General features: G+C 43.4%; 1 protein-coding gene across 5 annotated transcripts in view; it reads left to right on the forward strand.

The window, feature by feature from the left end:
* LOC308080917 (nck-associated protein 5-like) overlaps positions 1-19,681 on the forward strand; it is a 133,994-nt gene extending 114,313 nt beyond the window's left edge. For all 5 annotated transcript variants that reach the window (XM_080423023.1, XM_080423019.1, XM_080423020.1 and 2 more), the window contains 6 exons: positions 735-822; positions 4,465-4,803; positions 7,563-7,684; positions 8,909-9,038; positions 9,814-9,992; positions 19,250-19,681. In XM_080423023.1, the coding sequence (XP_080279149.1) occupies positions 735-822; positions 4,465-4,803; positions 7,563-7,684; positions 8,909-9,038; positions 9,814-9,992; positions 19,250-19,609 (1,218 nt within the window). In that variant the 3' untranslated portion in view covers positions 19,610-19,681. The remainder of the gene's footprint in view (positions 1-734; positions 823-4,464; positions 4,804-7,562; positions 7,685-8,908; positions 9,039-9,813; positions 9,993-19,249) is intronic.

Raw genomic sequence — 19,681 nt, forward strand, 5'->3', positions numbered from 1 at the left:
TGATGGGTGAAAGGGCTTTATGTTACTTTTTGGAGTTACCCTTAACGGTAAAAACCAAACAAATGGAAGCGAGCCATGTAAAAAGGAGGGTGAAACAGTAGTGGATGGACAGTAAAACAGAAGAGAATGAGAAATATGGGAGATGAGAATAGAAGAAGAGAGCCTCGCTGCAGTATGCAGGAAACTTAATCCACATGATGTGGAACCTCGATAGCATGGAAGCGGCTCTTATCACACAGCACTCAATTTAACAAAGAGGCCATTATAATGCCCTGCCTGTGTCTTCTACCCTCAGAAATACAACAAAAGAAGGGTGCCTCATAAGCTGCATGCGCCTAATACATCAACCCCATCAAAACACTTTTTTATAAACCAATTTGAGAAAGGCACAGCAGAGTACATCAATTACGTTATTACTTAAACTAAATTTCAAGCATAGAGGAGTTACTGCAGTGAAGTGTGCTTTGCAAAGACACTGCAAAATCCACCGGCATGGTGCTGGACTGTTTTTAATGCCTATATCTAGAAATAATAGGTCTTTTGCCTTTGTAATTTTGCGCTGAAGATTGCTCCGTACTCTAAAACCTCCGGATGCAGATTGGTCAATGACACGCACATGTACCAGGCACATTTGAGTCGAAAGTGGTAATTTTGTTACTATGACAATGACGAAATTGGAATCGATAGAACTTCCGTTGGGGAATATTTTTTAACTTTGTCATTTTGCCTTCCAGACTATTATTATGACTCAGAAGATCAACCCGAGGGCTGAAAATGAAGAGGCTCTCGACCCAGACCCCACTCACCAAGACCACATGATAGGTAGGTCTGTGTACTGTTGTTGACCATTAAGAGACAATTTTGTCTTTGAGTGATAGTACTTCATGCAGACTACATGGCTACTTTTCAAGCGGCTTTTAAGACACTATTAACCACTTGAACCATAGTGTCCCTATTCTGGAGCAAACATTCTGCGAAAATTGCCTATCTATAACCAGACAGCACGTTGTAACACTTGTGAGCTTATAGATTGCCTATTTTCGGCGAAGATATTTGGTGTAGAGGGGAAAATGGAGGGGGCCTAGTATAGACTCCGATCAATGAAGTGTATAGGGTTTAACTGTTCTTTAATAGATTTTGTTCCTTGCAATAATTAAGTACCATAACTGTGGAGAAATGACTGGAGCTACATACAGGGTGTTGACAACCTAGTCAGTGATTGCTGTGTCACTGGGTCAAACCATCAAATTTGAGTCTGAGCGTTTGAATAAATTGCAGGCAATGTGGCTGAAAAATAAATAATAGCTAACAATATGATGATCACTGGCTGCTGTAGTGTTACGAACGTACACACAATGATGTTTGCAGTTCAGCCTGGAGAATGGAAGCTGGCATAATTGGCTGTTGACTGGATGCTTTATTGCCCCAGACTTGCCACTCAGTGGAATATTTTAGGCCTTTGCTGTCAACCGCATCGCTCAGAGATGGTTTTTCATCTCTGCAGTAACAATAAAGTTCTCCAGTGCGTAACCCATTTGTTTAGTTATTTATTAATTTATTTTTTTATCATTACATAAGTAGGGTTTGGGGCTGGTGGAAACATTTTCTCTCACTACCAGGGGTTAGTTTCTTGAACTTTCTTGCTTCCGCAGTGAAAGGAAAATTACTGACTATCAGTGTAGTCGCACTCGTCAAATTATTTCACCAAATTGTTTTGACACAGGCCAGTCTCCAAGCAGCATGAAAATGAACTCCTGTGGTGGACCGGGGCCAGATCTATGCTTAATCGTTTCTCTATTCTAATTAACTATATGGCATTTTATATTCTGCCAGCTAAGCACATCTACTCTATATGAATTAAATGTCTCATAAAGGTTTCAGCTGTGATTACTTATCGTCTAGCTGTGCATTGCCCTAATGCTTTCCCAAGCCATGTAGCATGGTTTATATATGGGAGCAATGTAAGCCATACATTAATTCTATCAATACCTTTAATACACTCAGGGTACAGTTGGATATAGATTAGTTAAACCCAGTTATTAACTTGTTCTCATTAAGAAACCATAGACACAAACATAACATACCTTGTTATCATGAATAGTCATAATACCGGTATAACATAACATGACATACCTTATTATGACTAGACATGTCTAGTGTTTAGTTCTATGGGTCTACAAAAAAAAGACATTAAGGATCCGCATTCATAGAATAAATGCTTTCCATTTTTAGCCACAATAACCCTAACATCCCTATTCTGGGGGCGAACATTCAACGAAAATAGACGAAAAAATTTACTAAACTAGAAGGGCTATGATCGGCGAAGAGATTTTGTGTAGAGGGGAAAAAGATGTAGAGGTAGGGTTTAAGTGGTTAATGAAGCATTCTGGAGATGATAGTACAAATTCTTCAGTCATCAATGCCAGCTTATATTGGGGAAGAAGGCATCACCAGATTTACATTTCAGGAGGGCACATATAAACCAAGTTAACAATTTGATTTTAGCTGAACTCATGTGTGTGTCTACTGCAATGATAGATTGAGTCTAACTTTGTAGGGTGGAATTGTTTTTCTCTCTCAAAACACTGGATGTCTTACACACAGACATGAAAATTGCCTGCGGGTAGAATCACTGTGGGGCTTGTTATGCAATCTCTTGTGTCGGCTTTGCGACAAACACACTGACTCTGTGGAGACTGAGACAGTCAAGGTTGCTTATTTATTACCCAATATTTTCCGAAATCTAAAGAACTTGCGAGAATAACGTTGCTGGCAGTTCTCATCTCGGCACTGCCTAAGTGCCTTGACATCTGGAGGTGAATCGGTTGCAATGTACTGTAGGTTTGTTGGAAGCAGAATAACACGTCTCTCCACATTGTGCTGCAGCTTCTCAAGTACAAATATCATTCATTATGAAATGTTCCCAGTAAACAGAACTTCTCCCCTTGGATGAAGTACATGAGTTCTTTGAACGTTGCATCCAGGATAATATTTACGCCTTTGGCTTCATAAATAAATAGATTTTTTTTTTCAATGGTTGCCCTCGCTGTGCCCTTTTTGTTCTGGAAGCTACTGTACGTGAATCATTTTGGGTGTGGAAAAGACAATGCTTATTATTCCATAGAGCAAAACACTTTGATTTGCTGGGGGGAAATGCTCACGAGGAGCATTTCTTTGTTGTCTCTCTGTCCAGGGAAGACGGCACTACAGGGATGAGACGAGATTGATGAAATCGACCCACCCTTTGAAAATAAATAAAAAATAAAAACAGGTGCTCCAGTATACCTGCGAGGCTCTATATCACGTTCTTTACTTGGCAGGGTTTTCTGCTGGACACAATATCATCTCTCCATCATATTATCCTGCAAAAGAACCGACACCTTGAAAAGGATTCATCTCTTCCAAGGCCAAACGCAGAATGCATCGGAGCGCCCCGCTCCATGCAGGGCTGTCTGTGAGAGGGTCCGCAGTGGAGCACAATACAAGGCTTAACTCTGCAGCAACACACAAACAATAGCTTGTTTCCATTGAAGAATGAAGAAATGGAATGGGTCCTTTTTTTCCACCCGAATCCTGTACCTTAGTCAAAGTTTGTAGAGTTGGTAATTAGCTCAGTGCGTAGCACAGGCCGGTCATTATCATTCACACTTACAAGGATTTGGATTGCGCTGAAAGGCAATCCATCTGTTCCACCCCAAGTCAAGACTCTGCAAACTGTGTATTTTAAATGGACTCCATCTGTTGCCTCTCGCTGTATTTTGTCTCTTGTTTTACGACTCAATTCCACTTTCTGGAGTGTCCTTAAGCCTGCAGCTCAACGGTGCATTTTGGAACAAATGAAACAAAAATGAAAAGTGAAATCAATAGCCTCAGCAGGAATGTGTCAGATCACATTAATATGGTATCACTTATATATTGTATTTATTTATGCTGTGTTGTTCCTACAGTATGGGCATGTTCAAACATTGTCCAAATATTTAAAAATATATTTAAAACATTTTCAAAAATAGCCTAATTAGCAGATCTACAAGGTAAGCTCACAACGTGTCACATCACAGATGGGCTAATTTTGCTATTCATATTTACAAGACCGACTTCATAAATATGTTGTCATCAATATGACATTATTCCTTGTCTCCTTCTCTCTCGCCTGTGTGATGTAATTGACCCCTACTCTAGACGTCATGTTTACCCACCACCCCTTCCGCTGCATGTGACCATGACACACACACACACACACACACACACACACACACACACACACACACACACACACACACACACACCCACACCCACACCCACACACACACACACACACACCCCACCATCTTTAGATTTCCCACGTTGATTATTCCTCCGCCTTGCTTTTCCTGGGCCATCATCACACACCTCTCACCTCCGTGTACCAACCCACCCACCCCGTCCCCCCTACCCCCTCCCACCACCCCTATCGCCCCCCTCTAGGCTCCGGCTGTCAGATGAGGACCCTGGACAGCGGCATCGGCACCTTTCCCCTCCCCGACTCCGTCACCCGCGCCGGCAGTCGGCACGTCCCCAAATCCGAGTCTAGTCCCGGCCGGATCTCCGGGGTCACCGGCGAGCCCGGCCGGGATGTCCCCTCCCTCGCCGCCTCTCCCCACCGCCACCAACCCCACCTCCACCCAACCACACCGCCCGATGTGAAAGTGCCTTCCCTCCCCAAAAGTCGCTTGCCTTGCCTCCCTGGTACCTTGGGTCACTCCCTGTCCGATCCCACGGTGACCCTCAGCAGCCAGAGCCGCCTTCCCAAACCCACCACTACAGGTAAGTCCTGCGCTAAAACATTTTCATACACAAATAATACAAATAGGTTCAGACAGACAGACAGACAGACAGACAGACAGACAGACAGATTGGCATGCACACACACACACACACACACACACCCTCGTCTAGACCAGTGATTCTCAACCTTTCAACCTTTTTAGTTTCAAGGACACCCAATTTTATATGCATTAGGCCACAGACCCCCATTTGATATGGTCCAATCTCTTGGACCCAAATCTACACTGTAAAATCCTCAGTGTTAATTTAGCTCTGAGAGTTACAACCCTGTATGGGTCTCTTTGGTTCCTAAATACCAATCATTTAGCTGGGGACCCCCTTGTAGCCCACTCTGTCAATTATGTTTAGAACTACGGTTTTACATGGCTCGCCCCCCTAGGAGCCACGCCATAAAAACATCTCTTCGAGTCCACATATCAAATTTCACCTCATGGGGTCATTAGGAAGTAAGTAATTAGTAAATGGGTAAAATCTTGCTGCACTCTATTTTATTTTACCTGTATTGGTTTGTCTAAGAAGCCGTTTATGCTCTGCAGTTTATAGTGTTTTCATTGATAGCTGTAAACTGTCTTCTCCTCTCAAGGTTGTTGAATAATGTATTTACTGTAGTGGGTTGTCTCTGCTCTGAAGTCATTTTTCATAATTTTTAACTAAATAAATAAACATAAACTAAACGAGAATAACCAATACATGGACAGTAAACAGATACTGTATAGCAAATTCTCAATAAATAATAGTGAGTGCTCCATCTAAACCACTCCACAAATCCACCCTGCAAATTGAAATACATTATCTTTTTTTTTCTTTTATAATATTTTCCATGCTGATTGCTGAACAAACTGTTGTAGAGTTTTGTTTTGGAATAAATTAATTTGTCGTTTGTGTTGCGCTTCAACTGTGCAGTTGCTGCCACTGTAAGTAGGAGACTATCATCTTTCAGTGGACATAAAATGGCACCATGTAAAATGTTGTTTAACAACTTTGCACGGCAAAAATAGCCCAGTATACAAGCCAATGACAATGTGTCGCATTGCTACGCGTTGTGAGCTTATAGATAGCTATTTTCGCTATTTAAAAAATAAAAAACTTACAAAATGTTGAAGCATTGACCCCAAAAAATAAATGAATACATTAAATAAACCCGGTTCATATCGTGATTTAGTAAATCCAAAAGCTACTGTGTGATTCAGATGTATTGCTGTTACATTAGCCTGGACAAAACCGCTCTTTTCTGATAGATAGCCGATCCTGTCCTTTAGTTTCATAAATTATGATACAATTGCATGTGAATTGCACGTGCACCGTAGCCCTTTAGGGATAAGCACTGGAGCCAATGCAATTAAAAGAGCAGGTCAGCGTATTCATAGATCATAAAGCGCCTTTAAACCCTGCAATCATAAAGTGCCTTTAACCCCTGCGCTCAGCACGCAGCACACAGCAGCAGAATGGTGGTGGGTGGGAGGCAATCTGATGACTTATTAGAGACACACAGCAGTACGCAGAGATGAGAGATCACATCTCCAAGGACATTAGCCTGCGTCTGTGTTCACAGGAGCATCGAGAGTGATGGCTGCCGGTGACCGTACTCACACTACAGCAGCCATTTCTCTCTTAATGTACATCATACTCGGGACGATACCTAAGGACAACGTGTTGACTAAGTACTCTAGTATACTGTTGACTTGTATATATATATATATATATATATATATACAACTGTTAAAAGAGACAATTAAGTCCATGTACAATAGTGCAGTAGGCTGTCAGCGAGTACTTAGTCATTTTGGGGGGCGACAGCAGAAATCTGTTGTTTGTGGTTTGCCAAGAGTCATACTGTAGCTGCAAACAACCGCGGGTGGATGACATTAATGTTTGAGAGATTTGAATATCACACAACTCTGCCATTTCTCATACGCAGATTAATAGCTGTGCGGAGGGCGTATGGAGGGGGCAAGTGCGCAAGATGTGCAAGTGTGGTGTTCTATTAGTGACTAATAGAACACAGAGTGGTCTGTTAGATGGCTCATCTGTCTGTCATAGTATAAGTTAGTTCGTCATCTTTGCAAATTTGTGTTACGATATTTTCCTGTCTGTCATTTCATTGGGAATTTTCCATTGACGGCTGAGCTGAAAGCAACGGGCATCCTTGCAAGCTTTAAATAAACTACACAAAGACAGCTTTTTGCAGATTGTTTATTTCTCAGACCATTCTAGTGATATCATACGATTTTTGCCGCACATCACATTCTACTGCAGTGGTTCTCAAACTTTTTTGACAGTACTGTATCAGGCCGTGGAGCCCCATTTGAAAATATTTTGTGCCAGGAGAAGAGAAGACATGTCAAGCTTTTTTCAAGCTCACAAGGCGTTGCAATGCGATGCGTTATGAGCTTGAAATATAAACTAGGGCTTAAGTGTTTAAACTGTTCCTCATCTAGCTGGGGACCTCCTAGAGCTCTGCTTCACTTCGAGAATTACAGTACTGTTCTACTGTATATTATAGTGTGTGTGTGTGTGTGTGTGTGTGTGTGTGTGTGTGTGTGTGTGTGTGTGTGTGTGTGTGTGTGTGTGTGTGTGTGTGTGTGTGTGTGTGTGTGTGTGTGCATGTGCGTGCATGCGTGCGTGCGTGCGTGTGTGTGTGTGCGCTCACGCACGCAAACGTGTCTGCTGTATGTGTGTCTGTACAATATGAGTTACACACTGTTCCTCACATGATTTCTCTTCTCTCTATTGAATAGATGTGATCAGGTCAAAGAGACTGAGTCAGAGTGAACCACGCAGCACCAACTCTTCTTCCATGGAAGCCCAAGAGAAAGCCATTGAGAGAACGGCAAAAACCAAGGACCACGATTTACCCAGGGTAAGAGTTTAATGTCAAACACAACATTGCTGGAAAGAATGTGAGAGTGCAGCTCTCTGGTCATTGTATATGTTACAGGGTGAATGGAGAACCAGGGTGATTGAAGAAGGCTCGCTCGTTTTTACCCACCCAGCAATTCTGTAGAAGAAACACTAGAGGGAGCCACAAGCCAGGCTTGTGCACAAGCACATATGGCCGTGACCACCCACACACACACAGTCACACACACACACACACACACATGCGCGCGCACGCACACGCGCTCATGCTTTCAATGGACTGTTAAGATACTTTTATTGTGTTCTGCTGGCTTTTGTTTTAGTTTCTCCCTGACACACACACACACACACACACACACACACACACACACACACACACACACACACACACACACACAGTGATCCATGAAAAGAACTATTCTGTCCCTATCGGTTTACAAATCAAACGGCGCTGAGTCGACTAGTGGAGCGTCGGCCGGTCACCGCGGGCACTCGCGCCTGGAGGCGCGAGGGCGCGCTTCCTCGGCCTCAAGCTCCACTAAGTCGGCGCGCCGTGCGTGTGAACGCGTGTTCAGCGTTCCCCTCATAGATATTATGGTTCCCCTAGCTTAGCTTCCTGGTTGCTATGTGGGGGGGAACAACAAAAGACAGGTCTCCGTCGGCGCATCAAAGCCCCGCCTCTCCGCGCTCTCCTTCTCCTCCTCGGAGGAGGAGGAGAAGGAGAGAAGGAGAGGACGGGACGGTTTAAAACGCGAGGAGGAGGCTCCTCTTCCTCGCGAGCCTCGCGTAATAACCCCCCGCCTCGCAGCGCCGTCCTCCTCCTCCTCCTCGCGAGCCTCGCTAATAAACCCTGTCTCGAAAAGCCCCGCCTCGCCCCGAAGGAGCCCCGTGCCTAAAAACGAGCGCTCTGTCTTCAATCACCCTGGATCTCCATTCACCCTGTGACATATATATTCTTTTAAACCGAACATTTTTAACTCGAATCTTTGGGGGGTCCCTGGAACAAAACATTTTAAGATGGGGGGGAGGGGTCCGCGGCCAAATACATATAATTTGGGGGGTCCTTGACAATTATGAAAAAGTTTGAGAACCACTGATATACAGTAGCAACATACGTTTTTTAGAAAACTGTTGGGATTTAGAAGACATTTGTAGAATCGGTTTCAGGTCTAAACGGGTTAATGTTTGTGTTCTTATGTGACCCTTTACCTTTCTCTGTGAACAGGACAGAACCCTGAGAGTGTGCACGTACCCGGGAAGCAGCAGCGACTCAGACACTGAGGCTGAGAGCAGCGAGAGCACTCTCGGCTCGCCGCAGAAAACTCTGATCCACCAACCCAAGAAGAGCAACTCAGGTCAGCATCACTTTTTCTCTGGGACATATGTGAACTTTTCTGCTCACCTTCCTAAGCAATGTATCGTTGCTGTCGGACAGAAACCTTGTATCTCCATATTTCATGTTTTTTTGGGTCAATTATTACCCCACCTCGTCATACAGTGTCACACAAAAGTAGCGAATAATGTAGCCGATCTACAAGCTCACAACACGCTTGTAGATATGCTAATTTAGCTACTTCTGAGAATTCTTGAAAGTGAAAGGGGTTAAGCGTGTCTGTGGTTAAATAATAACTACATTGTATCAATTGGAAAACAGTTTCTTTTTTCCATTACATGAAAAGTGAGAGTTTTGGACATAAAGTGACGATATCTGACATCGACACTTACAAAATGATGGCCGGCGTACATTTAACTTGCCTCCATCCTTTTTCCCCTCTACACCAAATCTCTTCTCCAAAAATAGCCGATCTACAAGCTCAACGCAACGCATTGCTTTTGGACCTTGTAGATCTGCTATTTTCCCCAAATGTTCGCCTATTATGAAAGGGTGGTTATGTCTTTTTAAACTGTACTTTAGAGCACCTCTTCTTTATTGTGCAGGCCAGTGGAGAATGATTGCATAGAATTGATGGGTAATTATGGTAACAGTCGAATAATCTGTATTCTGACAGCACTGCTCGGAGTTTTTTTGTTTGTTTGTTTTTTACGAAACCTTTCAATTGCATGTCTGTGTGATTTATATACTGTAATATCCTCAGTGATAAATAATAAAAAAAACTTCTCCCTCTCCAGTTGACCACAATGAGGAGGAGACATTAAAGAGGAGCAGTGTGGAGAAGGCCCTGTCCATCATGGACTACTACCAACATGATATGTTCTCCCACATGGAGAAGGACAGCAGGAGGATCTCCCAGTACAACCTCTTGCACAAAGAGTCGCCGCTGGACGGCAAAGCGGGAGACCGACTCAGCGTGAGTATTTTTCACTGACTCAGTGGGTATCGGCAGCGTAATTCATGGAGACAGCACTGGCTCAGGTGGTGGAGTGGCTTCTTTGGAATCGGAAGATTCCTGGTGCAATCCCCAAATCCTCCTGGCTGCGTGTGTAAGTGTGCATGAGCAAGACACTTAAAGGGATATTTCACTTTCAAATAAAATAAACATAAAAAAATAAAAATAAAACAATAAAAAAATCACGGCCCCGCCCGCGCATTAGAAGGACATTATAATGTGTGAGGGGGCAGTGATTTTTCCATTACTTTTTTCATTTATTTTTTATACATATTTTTTATGTTTATTTTATTTGAAAGTGAAATATCGATTTAACCCTAACCGCTCCTGATGAGCAGGTTGGTGCCTTGCATGGTTTCCTCCACCATCAATGTGACACGGGGGAATGTATTGTATACATATTGTAAAGCGCTTTGGAGAAAGGCACTATATAAATGCACCATTCACCATTTTATTCATTATTTCATGGGCTTCCAAGTTTAATGCACGGTAGCAGAATCAGCACGGCTGGCATTAACGGACTACAAAGGTGGGCCTGATGAAAAGAGATAACCCACCACAGGAACACTGGCTTTTATTGCATTTTATATCACCAGTGATAGTTTCAGCTCAGAATGCTTGGAATTTGGTGCTGACGGGAGATTTAGATAGTGTCTGCATGGACATTTTAGGCCTGATATTTATACTTAGTCGCGCCAGTGTCGCGCATCGAACATAGCAGATCTACAAGCTCACAACGTGTCACATGGTGAAGCGTTGTGAGATTGTAGATCTGCTATTTTGGGTATGCAACATTATGTGCAACCAAATATAATTAGGGCCTTAGATCACACTGGGTTGTTATGGGCCGAATGTGCTAGTTGACAGCAGTAGAGGTCAAGGTCTCATTGATCATTATTTGTGATAGATTCTTATCTGTTTAATAATGCCTGTTTTAAGATTGTAATCAACTTGAACTTGAAGTTTATTGTCACATCCCAAATTTACAAGTGTAAAAGAGTCTGTGAAATTATTTTCTATACAAGCTCCCAATGATTTGCATTTACAAAATATAGTCATCAGAATAGAGAAAGAAACAATGGAAAAATGTGAGAACAAAACAGCAATATTAAATATAAATACAGTGTAGGGTACATGCTCAAAAAATAAATAAAAATGAGGCTGAATATCACAGTCTCTTGTGCGAGTAAGAGACATCACTTAGTACTCTGGATATTCAAATAACCTCTTAATGACAAATGGAGTCTCAATAATGTCAACGCTATAGGCTTATAAGCCTTCGCACACAAGTGCTGTTGACACGTCCTGACGTTAAATAGACCCACGGTATGCATGAGTTACTGTTGAACTTATTACCTTCGAAACCACTCTCCACTCTGCCCATTTTGTTCTGGAAGAGTCACGCTGGACTGATTCCAGAGCCAGTCTGCATACTGCATACTGTAGGCTGTGTGTGCACTGCACAGCCCTGCATATCCTCCAGTGATTGTTGAAGAATAAAAACAACCTCTCTGCTTGCACACTGTTCCCGGGTGAGGCTTTGTGCGGTTGTTTGAAATGTCAAGTAGGCTGGGGCGCTTAAGAAAGAGAGAAAAGTTGTAAAATGCAAACACATGGGCATTAAATATATGCTTTGTTAAGAAGAAAGAACTCTATCTCCCTTTGTACGTGAGGCTTGAACGAAATTCACCCGACCCCCCAAAAACTTAGTTTCCTATTCCCAAAGAGTAGGTTGTCGGGTTTATTTGTTTGTGTTTGCTTTTTTTGCCTTTTTCATATGAAGCTGCCTAATTGCTTTCGATCGGTTCATGCTCTCATGTCAGGCCGTATTTGCCTACCAGTATTTAACTCCCCTGAATGACAAATGAGGATCAGAGACCATGAAATGGCCTCCTGGCCAGTCCTGGCTTGGTGGAATAGTGTCTCAGGCAGCCAAGCGCTCCTCACTTGCTCCGTTACCGCCCCGACACCCACCATGACACAAAAATCCATATTCTGAAATAAGATCTGACTCAACACAACTTCCAAGCAGCATTGCCTGAGTGTGTGCGTGTGTGCGTGTGCGTGTGTGTGTGTGCGCGTGTGTGTGTGTGTGCGTGTGCGTGTGCGTGTGCGTGTGCGTGTGCGTGTGTGTGTGTGTGTGTGTGTGTGTGTGTGCGTGTGCGTGTGCGTGTGCGCGTGTGCGTGTGCGTGTGTGTGTGTGAGAGAGAGAGAGAGAAAAACAGACACATGCACACACACACAAATATTCTGTGTCCTTGACCTGTTCTTATGAGAAAAGAGTGGTTCTCTTGGGTCTTTGTAGAGGCATACACACCTACGCTCTCTCGCTTGAAAAAATCAAAAAAATGAAAATGACTCACAAATCACCTCATAGCGTTTTTAAAGTGTTTGTATTATGCTCAGTGTTCCAGCTTTTATCTGCACAATAAATATCATTTTAGATTAATTTCAGTAGAACTATCCGCTCCAGCAACCGTACCCTCCTAGCGAGCCGCATTGCCTGTGTAGAAGACAGAGCTTTTCTCCACACAGTAAAATCTAAGTCAATTCCTGTTACTTTAACCACTTAAACCCTCTTAAACCCTCTATACTTAGTAAAACGGTCCTGAGTTGCAACTGCACTTGGTTGGAACATTCCCCTCAGAATAGGGACGCTGGGATTCAAGTGGTTAATAAGGAAACTAAACTTCAAATTAACCCCAGGGATTTTTAAAAAGTGCCTTGTTTATTTTCATTGACGAAAATAAAACGGCGGCTGGTTATCGAGAACCAAAGTTCAGTGCCCACATGTTGCAGGGATAGCGAGACCTCTACTGTTTGTGTTTAGATCCGCGTCACAGTGTAAAGGTAAGATATTGAACGGGGACGCCGTGCAACCAACCTGCACGCACGACAGCTCCATTAGACGTGGCACTCAAGCAAGTCACGGACGATAACAAAGCATCGTTTTGTTCGTCTCCTCACCGATGTACTCTCAATTTGTCCATTCCTGTCAATGACGCGGAACGTTAGAAAGTTTGGAAATGGCTCCTGAGTCCTGACTTTGAATTGACCGCCACACACCCTAAAAGTAATTTCTTTTAGTTAATGTGAAGGTAGAATCGAACATGAAACTTTATTGCCTTTGGCTTGATTGCTGTTGAAATAAAACACAGGTGTGCCTCTATGTCAGAAATAGGCATTCCTTTGCTTTTGTGGCAACAGTCCGATATTTATTGTCATGGGCACCTCAATCAAAAACCCCGATCTCTCCGCAATGATGAACGACCCTCGATCGACCCGCTTTACCCCACATTATTCCTCATAAAAAGTCAATCCTTCTAGAGCGTCCACCTCCTCACCCCTGACAGTACGTGTCCAAACCCGCTCAGCAGTCATCCCGTCTGTGCGTGCGTGTGTGTGTGTGTGTGTGGGGGGGGGAGGTGTGTATCTGGTCGGGAGACTGTAGTTGGAGAAGTTTGGTGGTTTGGATGTCAGTGCCTTTAACCCATTGAGACCTGAAGCCGATTCTACATGTCTCCTAAATCTCAACAGTATTCTGAAAAACGAATGTTTCTATATCAGTGGTGCTGAATCTTGTTCATGTCAAGGACCCCCAAAATTCTATGTATTTGGCCGCGGACCCCCATCAAAATATTTTGTTCCAGGGACCCCCCAGAAGCAACGATTTGAGTTAAAAATGTTCGCTTTAAAAATATATATATTCAAAGATTTGCACACATTTTCACGATTTTTCAAAAATAGCAGATCTGCAAGCTCGTAGCGCGGCACTCGGTGCCGCGCTATGAGCTTGTAGATCTGCTATTTTTGAATAGCCCAAAGTGTAAAATAATGCTTTTTAGCTCAAATAAAAAAATGTCACAGTTCCAGGTCTTAATGGGTTAATAACCTTTCACAAACACTCAGGGGAGTGATGTAAAGCTCGGTGGCTCCCATCGGGGCCCCTCGTGGCCCGGTACCGGCCCCTCATTCATCATCCTGACATCACCTGACAGGCCCTGCCGAAACAACACGCGCTCGCTCTCTTTTCTCCTCTCCTCCCTCTTTCTTCTCCTCTCTCTCGCTGTCTGTTTGTACCTCTTTGTTTCTTTCTATTTTCTCTCTGTGTCACTCCCTCTTGCTTTCTTTCATTGCGTGTTCCTCCTTGCCTTGCCCCCCTTTTTGTTGCAAAAACACATTCTTTCCTTCGTGTCTCTGGATCCTGTCTTGTTTCCTCCAGCCCCCTCTCAAATTATTTCCTCATCTTTCATTCATTCTATCTATCTCTTCCTTCCCTCCCAGCCTCCTTCTATTTATCTCCTTCTCGATTGGATGAGACTTCTCTGACCGGGTGGAGAACAACATTAGACGGTGCATTCGTGACCTTGGACTCGGGTGTGCCAAGGTCATTCGAGATCCTTCTATAGGCTTGGCGTGGCGGTCACGTCGTGTCGATGTGCGTAGCATCTCCCTAGGCTCGGAAACGCACCGCCTCTCTCCCGGAGTCATAATGACATGTATAGAAAGAGGGAATTGTTCAGCTGATATGTCATTTCAAATAAGGCATACTGGATAACAACAATAAAAAAAGATAATAGCTGCAGCACAGTAGAAAGTAAATATCAACAGTAAGAATATGAGCTCCCTTTGAGCCGCAACCTCTATCCCTCTGTTTCCAAACCTGTGGTCCATGGCATACTTACAGGTGGTCCATAGGGAAATGTTTTAAAATGTTTAAAACAATGTATTGTCCCTTTTTTGAATGTATCAAAATACATTGTTATAATATAAAAGTCAAATCAAATTTAAGAAACTGTTTGAACTAATAGGTGTAGTGTACATGGGAAGGAAAAGTGTGAAATGAAATAATGGGCTTGATCACCGCATGCTGTGTTGCGCACCGAAAACGTCGTAGTCTGCGTTATGAGCTTATACAGTAGATCAAAAGTTTTGGCGCATTCAAGTTTTTGGGGGGATTTTTGTAAATTTGCCATCTCTTGGAACCCAGTCTAAGGCATCCGTACTATGACGTCTGTACTATGACGTCAGCATTCAGTATGCAAAGTTTCAGCCTCTCTTTTGGTATCCAGAACAATAAAAAAAAAATATATATTAATGTATGAAAAGAAGTTGCCCATGCCCTTCCCATTCATAACAACACTTCGCTATGGAACGTTTCTGCCCAATCTGACCTGGTGTGTGAACAGGTTTTCACAGGACTTTCTGAACACACTTCCTTTCTACCCTCTCATTAACAGAAACAAAAGTAATGCTGTAATGATGCACTATTGAGAAAATAATGACAGACAGACAGACAGAACAATTTTGGCGCTTTCTCTGTGCTTGTGTGGAAAAGCACTGTGGTTGTTGCGGGGGGGGGGGGTCCAGGTTGGTTGGCACGCCTACGTGATGTCCGAAAAACAGAGTCTGCAGTGAGTGTGACCCGGCGCCGTGTGCAGCCAATGTTCATCGTTCTGCCATTATTTGGGCCGCGGTGGTGGCCTGCGGGTGGTACAGGGGACCCGCGGAGGGGAGCTTCGATCGGCCGGTAATTGTGTTTCTCCCAATCAAATCCAATCAGAGATAAGACAGCTGGGGCCCTCCCTCTCCTCTTTACTTCTCTAACCCGTCAAGACCTGAGGCCGATTCTACAAATGTCCTCTGAAGCCTAACAGTTTTCTGAAAATACTTATGTAATGTTTCTATATCAGTGGTGCCCCCAAAATTATATGTATTTGGCCACGGAGCCCCATCTCAAAATATGTTGTTCCAGGGACCCCCAGAAGCATAGATTTTTTTAAATAGCAGATCTACAAGCTTGTATATCTGCTATTTTTGAATAGCCAAAGTATAAAATAATAGTTAAAGTGGTTCAAATCTAAAATGACACAGATGCTTTCCCGGCTTCAATGGGCTAAAGGAGCCGCTGGTGGAGGAAGCCCCGAGCCTGATGGCTGTTATCCACCATCACACAGCTTTCTCTGATCGCTGAGCCCCATCACGTTGCACATCCCCGCTGAGTCTAACGACCCGTCGCACACACACACACAAGAACACACCACCCTGTCCTCAGCTGCCCCACACAATAACTGCGTTTCACTTTTTTACTCTTATGTCTGATTTGTACTTGGTTGCCAGGCACAGAGAATAGCCAATCTGCAAGCTCACAACACGTCACAGCACGACGTGTTGTGAGCTTGTAGATCTTCTGTTTTCAGTGCAGGACACCGGAGCGCAACTAAAGTATAAATCATGCTTTAGTTTTTATACTTAGAGAGGTTTCATACAAAATAATAGAATGGAAGAAATATACAGTATATTTCCCATTATTCTGCAAATGGAAAATAAATGGAGGTTAACACTTATCTTGTATACAAAGAAATGGCTACATTTTATTGTAAGGGTTGCCGATAAGGAAGTTAAAAGTGATGACAAGTATGAAGAATGAAACTGGATTCCAAGGATAATACTGTGTTTTATTTAGATTACATAAAAGTAAACCTTTTTTGAAGCGATAAGGAAAATCTTTTGCGGTACTGCATTTTAAAACTGACAGATATGTTTTTTTATTTCTTTTTACGGTGTGGCGCTAAGAGACGAGCCATCTATAGGACTGTATGTATGTATGTACGTATGTATGTATGTATGTATGTATGTACGTACGTATGTACGTATATGTATGTACGTACATCTGTCTGTCTGTCTGTCTGTCTGTCTGTCTGTCTGTCTGTCTGTCTGTCTAAGGAAGTCAATCGGCAAATACTTTTCACATTTTGTGAATAATTTGTATTGTGTGAATATTTTCACCTACATCGATCGCACCGCTGATCCAACTGATATGCCCATGCCCATTATGGAGAACTCTGTATCTGTCAGTCCTTGTCCCTTTATGCCCATATATGGAGATCCCTGATGACAACACACTCCACTGGGCGTAGCTGCATTGGGAACTCTTTATATGGTTATGGCTGAGTCATGGTGACATGAGCGTGACGTCCTCCCTTATGGCAATTTTAATATAGGATGTTCTGAATACATAATATCAGATCCACCATCCCACATTTGGGCAAGATATGACATCATGAACATGACATCATCAACGTGACGTCAGAGATGCACAGGGAAGCCAAGCCCTTATTAGACCCCGTCTTTTTCAGCCACAGTAATCACTGTGTGTCTTGCTAATGCTGTTAGACTTTTGTATTAGTGATTGGATTTGCTGCATGTGGTTCTAGGTACTGAGAGAGTTGTGAATGGGCGCGCAGTGCTAATTGATGTCGAGTTGGAGGGTCCCACCTTGCGGCCTGCACGTCTCTAAATGTATTCTCTGGCGTACACTTGACAGCACTCCATTAGAAATGGTTATAGTCTAGACTGAGTTGTAAAGAAAGAAAGGAGATGCAGTTTGCCTCGGAATTGTGTTTACTGCTGAATGTGACAATTATTGGCTTTGCAAAATTGGCAATACAAATGGCATAACAGAACGTTTATTCAAATAGCGGGTAGACTATGGCTAAAAAGTTTTATTTTAGTTAGACTTTCATTTTTTTATTTGCCGTAGCTATTGCATACCACATGACTCTGGGGTTCATTTGAATTAAATAGGTTTGTAAATGAGGAAAGGCAGAATGCCATCTGGTTTGTCTTCTCAAATTCTATCATTCTGTGGTGGACTCAGTTCACTGTTTAGTGTCCATGGGGTGTGTGCCCTTGAAAGGCCAACACTCAGATAATGAAATCCCAACTGAAGATAGCAAAAAGCCTGTCCTTGGGGGGCGACACACCGGTCAAGACCTTTTAGGACCCTGGAGCAGGAATAAGAGTGTGCCTGACTGAAACAGAATCTTAAAGTGAAGCGCTGAGAACATGAGAATCCAACATAATATTCATAAATGGTTGTAATAGTCATAGATAATATTAATAAATGGTTGTATTGTCATAACTAATAATGTCATACGTAGTCATACATAATAGTCATAAATGGTTGTAATAATCATAAATAATAAACATACGCTGTGGTGTATAAACAAGTCATGTTTTGGTAGTCATAAACAATACTCAGAATTGGTTTTGATAGTCATAAACAGTGTTCATAAATTGTTTTAATAGTCCAAAATAATTAATAAATGGTTGTAAATTATTTTAAAATGGTTGTAATAGTGATAAATAATCGTCATAAATGTGCCAGTAACTAACTGGTTAGTGCGTCCAAATTGGTCACCAGTATTGCATGAGCAGCCTCCTGCATCTGCCCGGTTGCGTCCCTGTCTCTCTGGTCTACACTATCCTGGGGACATAAAGAAGTAGCCAAACAATCATCCTAAAAGGAAAAAAATATGGTTGTACATTCTGGCTTTCACAGATAACTTTCCATCAGCCTCCCATGTTTGTGACACTAATATATTATCTGTCAGAGCTGCCTTCCGGTATTTGGGAGCGCTTTAGAACTGAAATGACTCAAAATGTTCCTTTTTAGACCTATTATTCTAAACCACAATAATGCCTGTAGAGTTTTCAGCAGTGCTCCGGGGATCCAGTGCACTACTGGTTTTCATTGTAGTCATCTAATCAGCCTCTAATTTAGATCTAGGGCACCAGGTGAATGCAATTAATTACCTGGCTGAATAGAAAACGTGCGCTATCACGTTCAAGGCACGGCTCCTTTGCTAACTGGATAGCACTTACTGCTGGCCCTTGAGTGTGACAGCAATCTTAACACAGAGTGCTCTCGTGCGCTATCACACTTAACAGAACATTGCAGAAGAGATGAGTGATGTTGTGTGTTGTGAGAAGGGAATTGGCGATGCATCTGGGACTCATCAAAAGGCTCTCATCTGGATTTGAACGGCATATAGAGGAACAAACAGGGGAGAAAGGAACAAATCAAAGTAGCTCATGTGGACGTGACTGAGTATTACATCACATCTTAAAACCACTTGAGCCCTATTGTATACTATGTCGTACAATGGTGTCACGCAAAAATAGTTGCAACGTTTTTTTTTATTCTTTGGAAATCTTTTAAAATGTTCACCTATAATGACATGCCCAAAATAGGACACCAGGTTGAAAGTGATTAACTACAATGCAAGTGAGATTTCTGCTCCTACAGTTTCTTCATTATGACTCGAGTCAAATAACTCACCGAACCGAGCGAGGCCACACCGCGCTTCCTTTCCAACGCGAGTAAGATGAATTTGCTCTCCTGCTCATGTGTCCGTCTTCTTCTCCCTACACAGAAAGAGATTCCACTGGACAAGACGTCGGACGGTAACGTCCAGCCACGCGGCTCCCTGAGCATCTCCCTGGAGTCCCTGAACAAGCTGAACCACGGTGGCTCTGGTGGAGGGAGCAGTGGCAGTGGCAGCGGGGGCCTGTATCCCGACACGGGCCCGGGGCGCAGGGGCGACCTCAGCCACCACCACGGCGTCACGCGGACGAGCGCGGATGACTCCTGCAGGGCGGAGGAGCCTCCGCCCCCCTCCTCCTCCTCGCCAACCTTTTCCTGCAAGCCCGGAGCGGACCCCACGGGCTCCCTCAGCGACTCCCTGTACGACAGCTTCTCCTCCTGCACCAGCCAGGGATCCAATGACGTGTAGGGAGTGTGTGTGTGTGGGGGGGGGGGGTGCAACATGAGTTGAGGTGCCCTTTGTCTGCCCCCCCCCCCCACC

This window comes from Gymnoscopelus braueri (genome assembly GCF_963280865.1).
Source record: "Gymnoscopelus braueri genome assembly, chromosome: 24".
NCBI classification, from domain to species: domain Eukaryota; kingdom Metazoa; phylum Chordata; class Actinopteri; order Myctophiformes; family Myctophidae; genus Gymnoscopelus; species Gymnoscopelus braueri.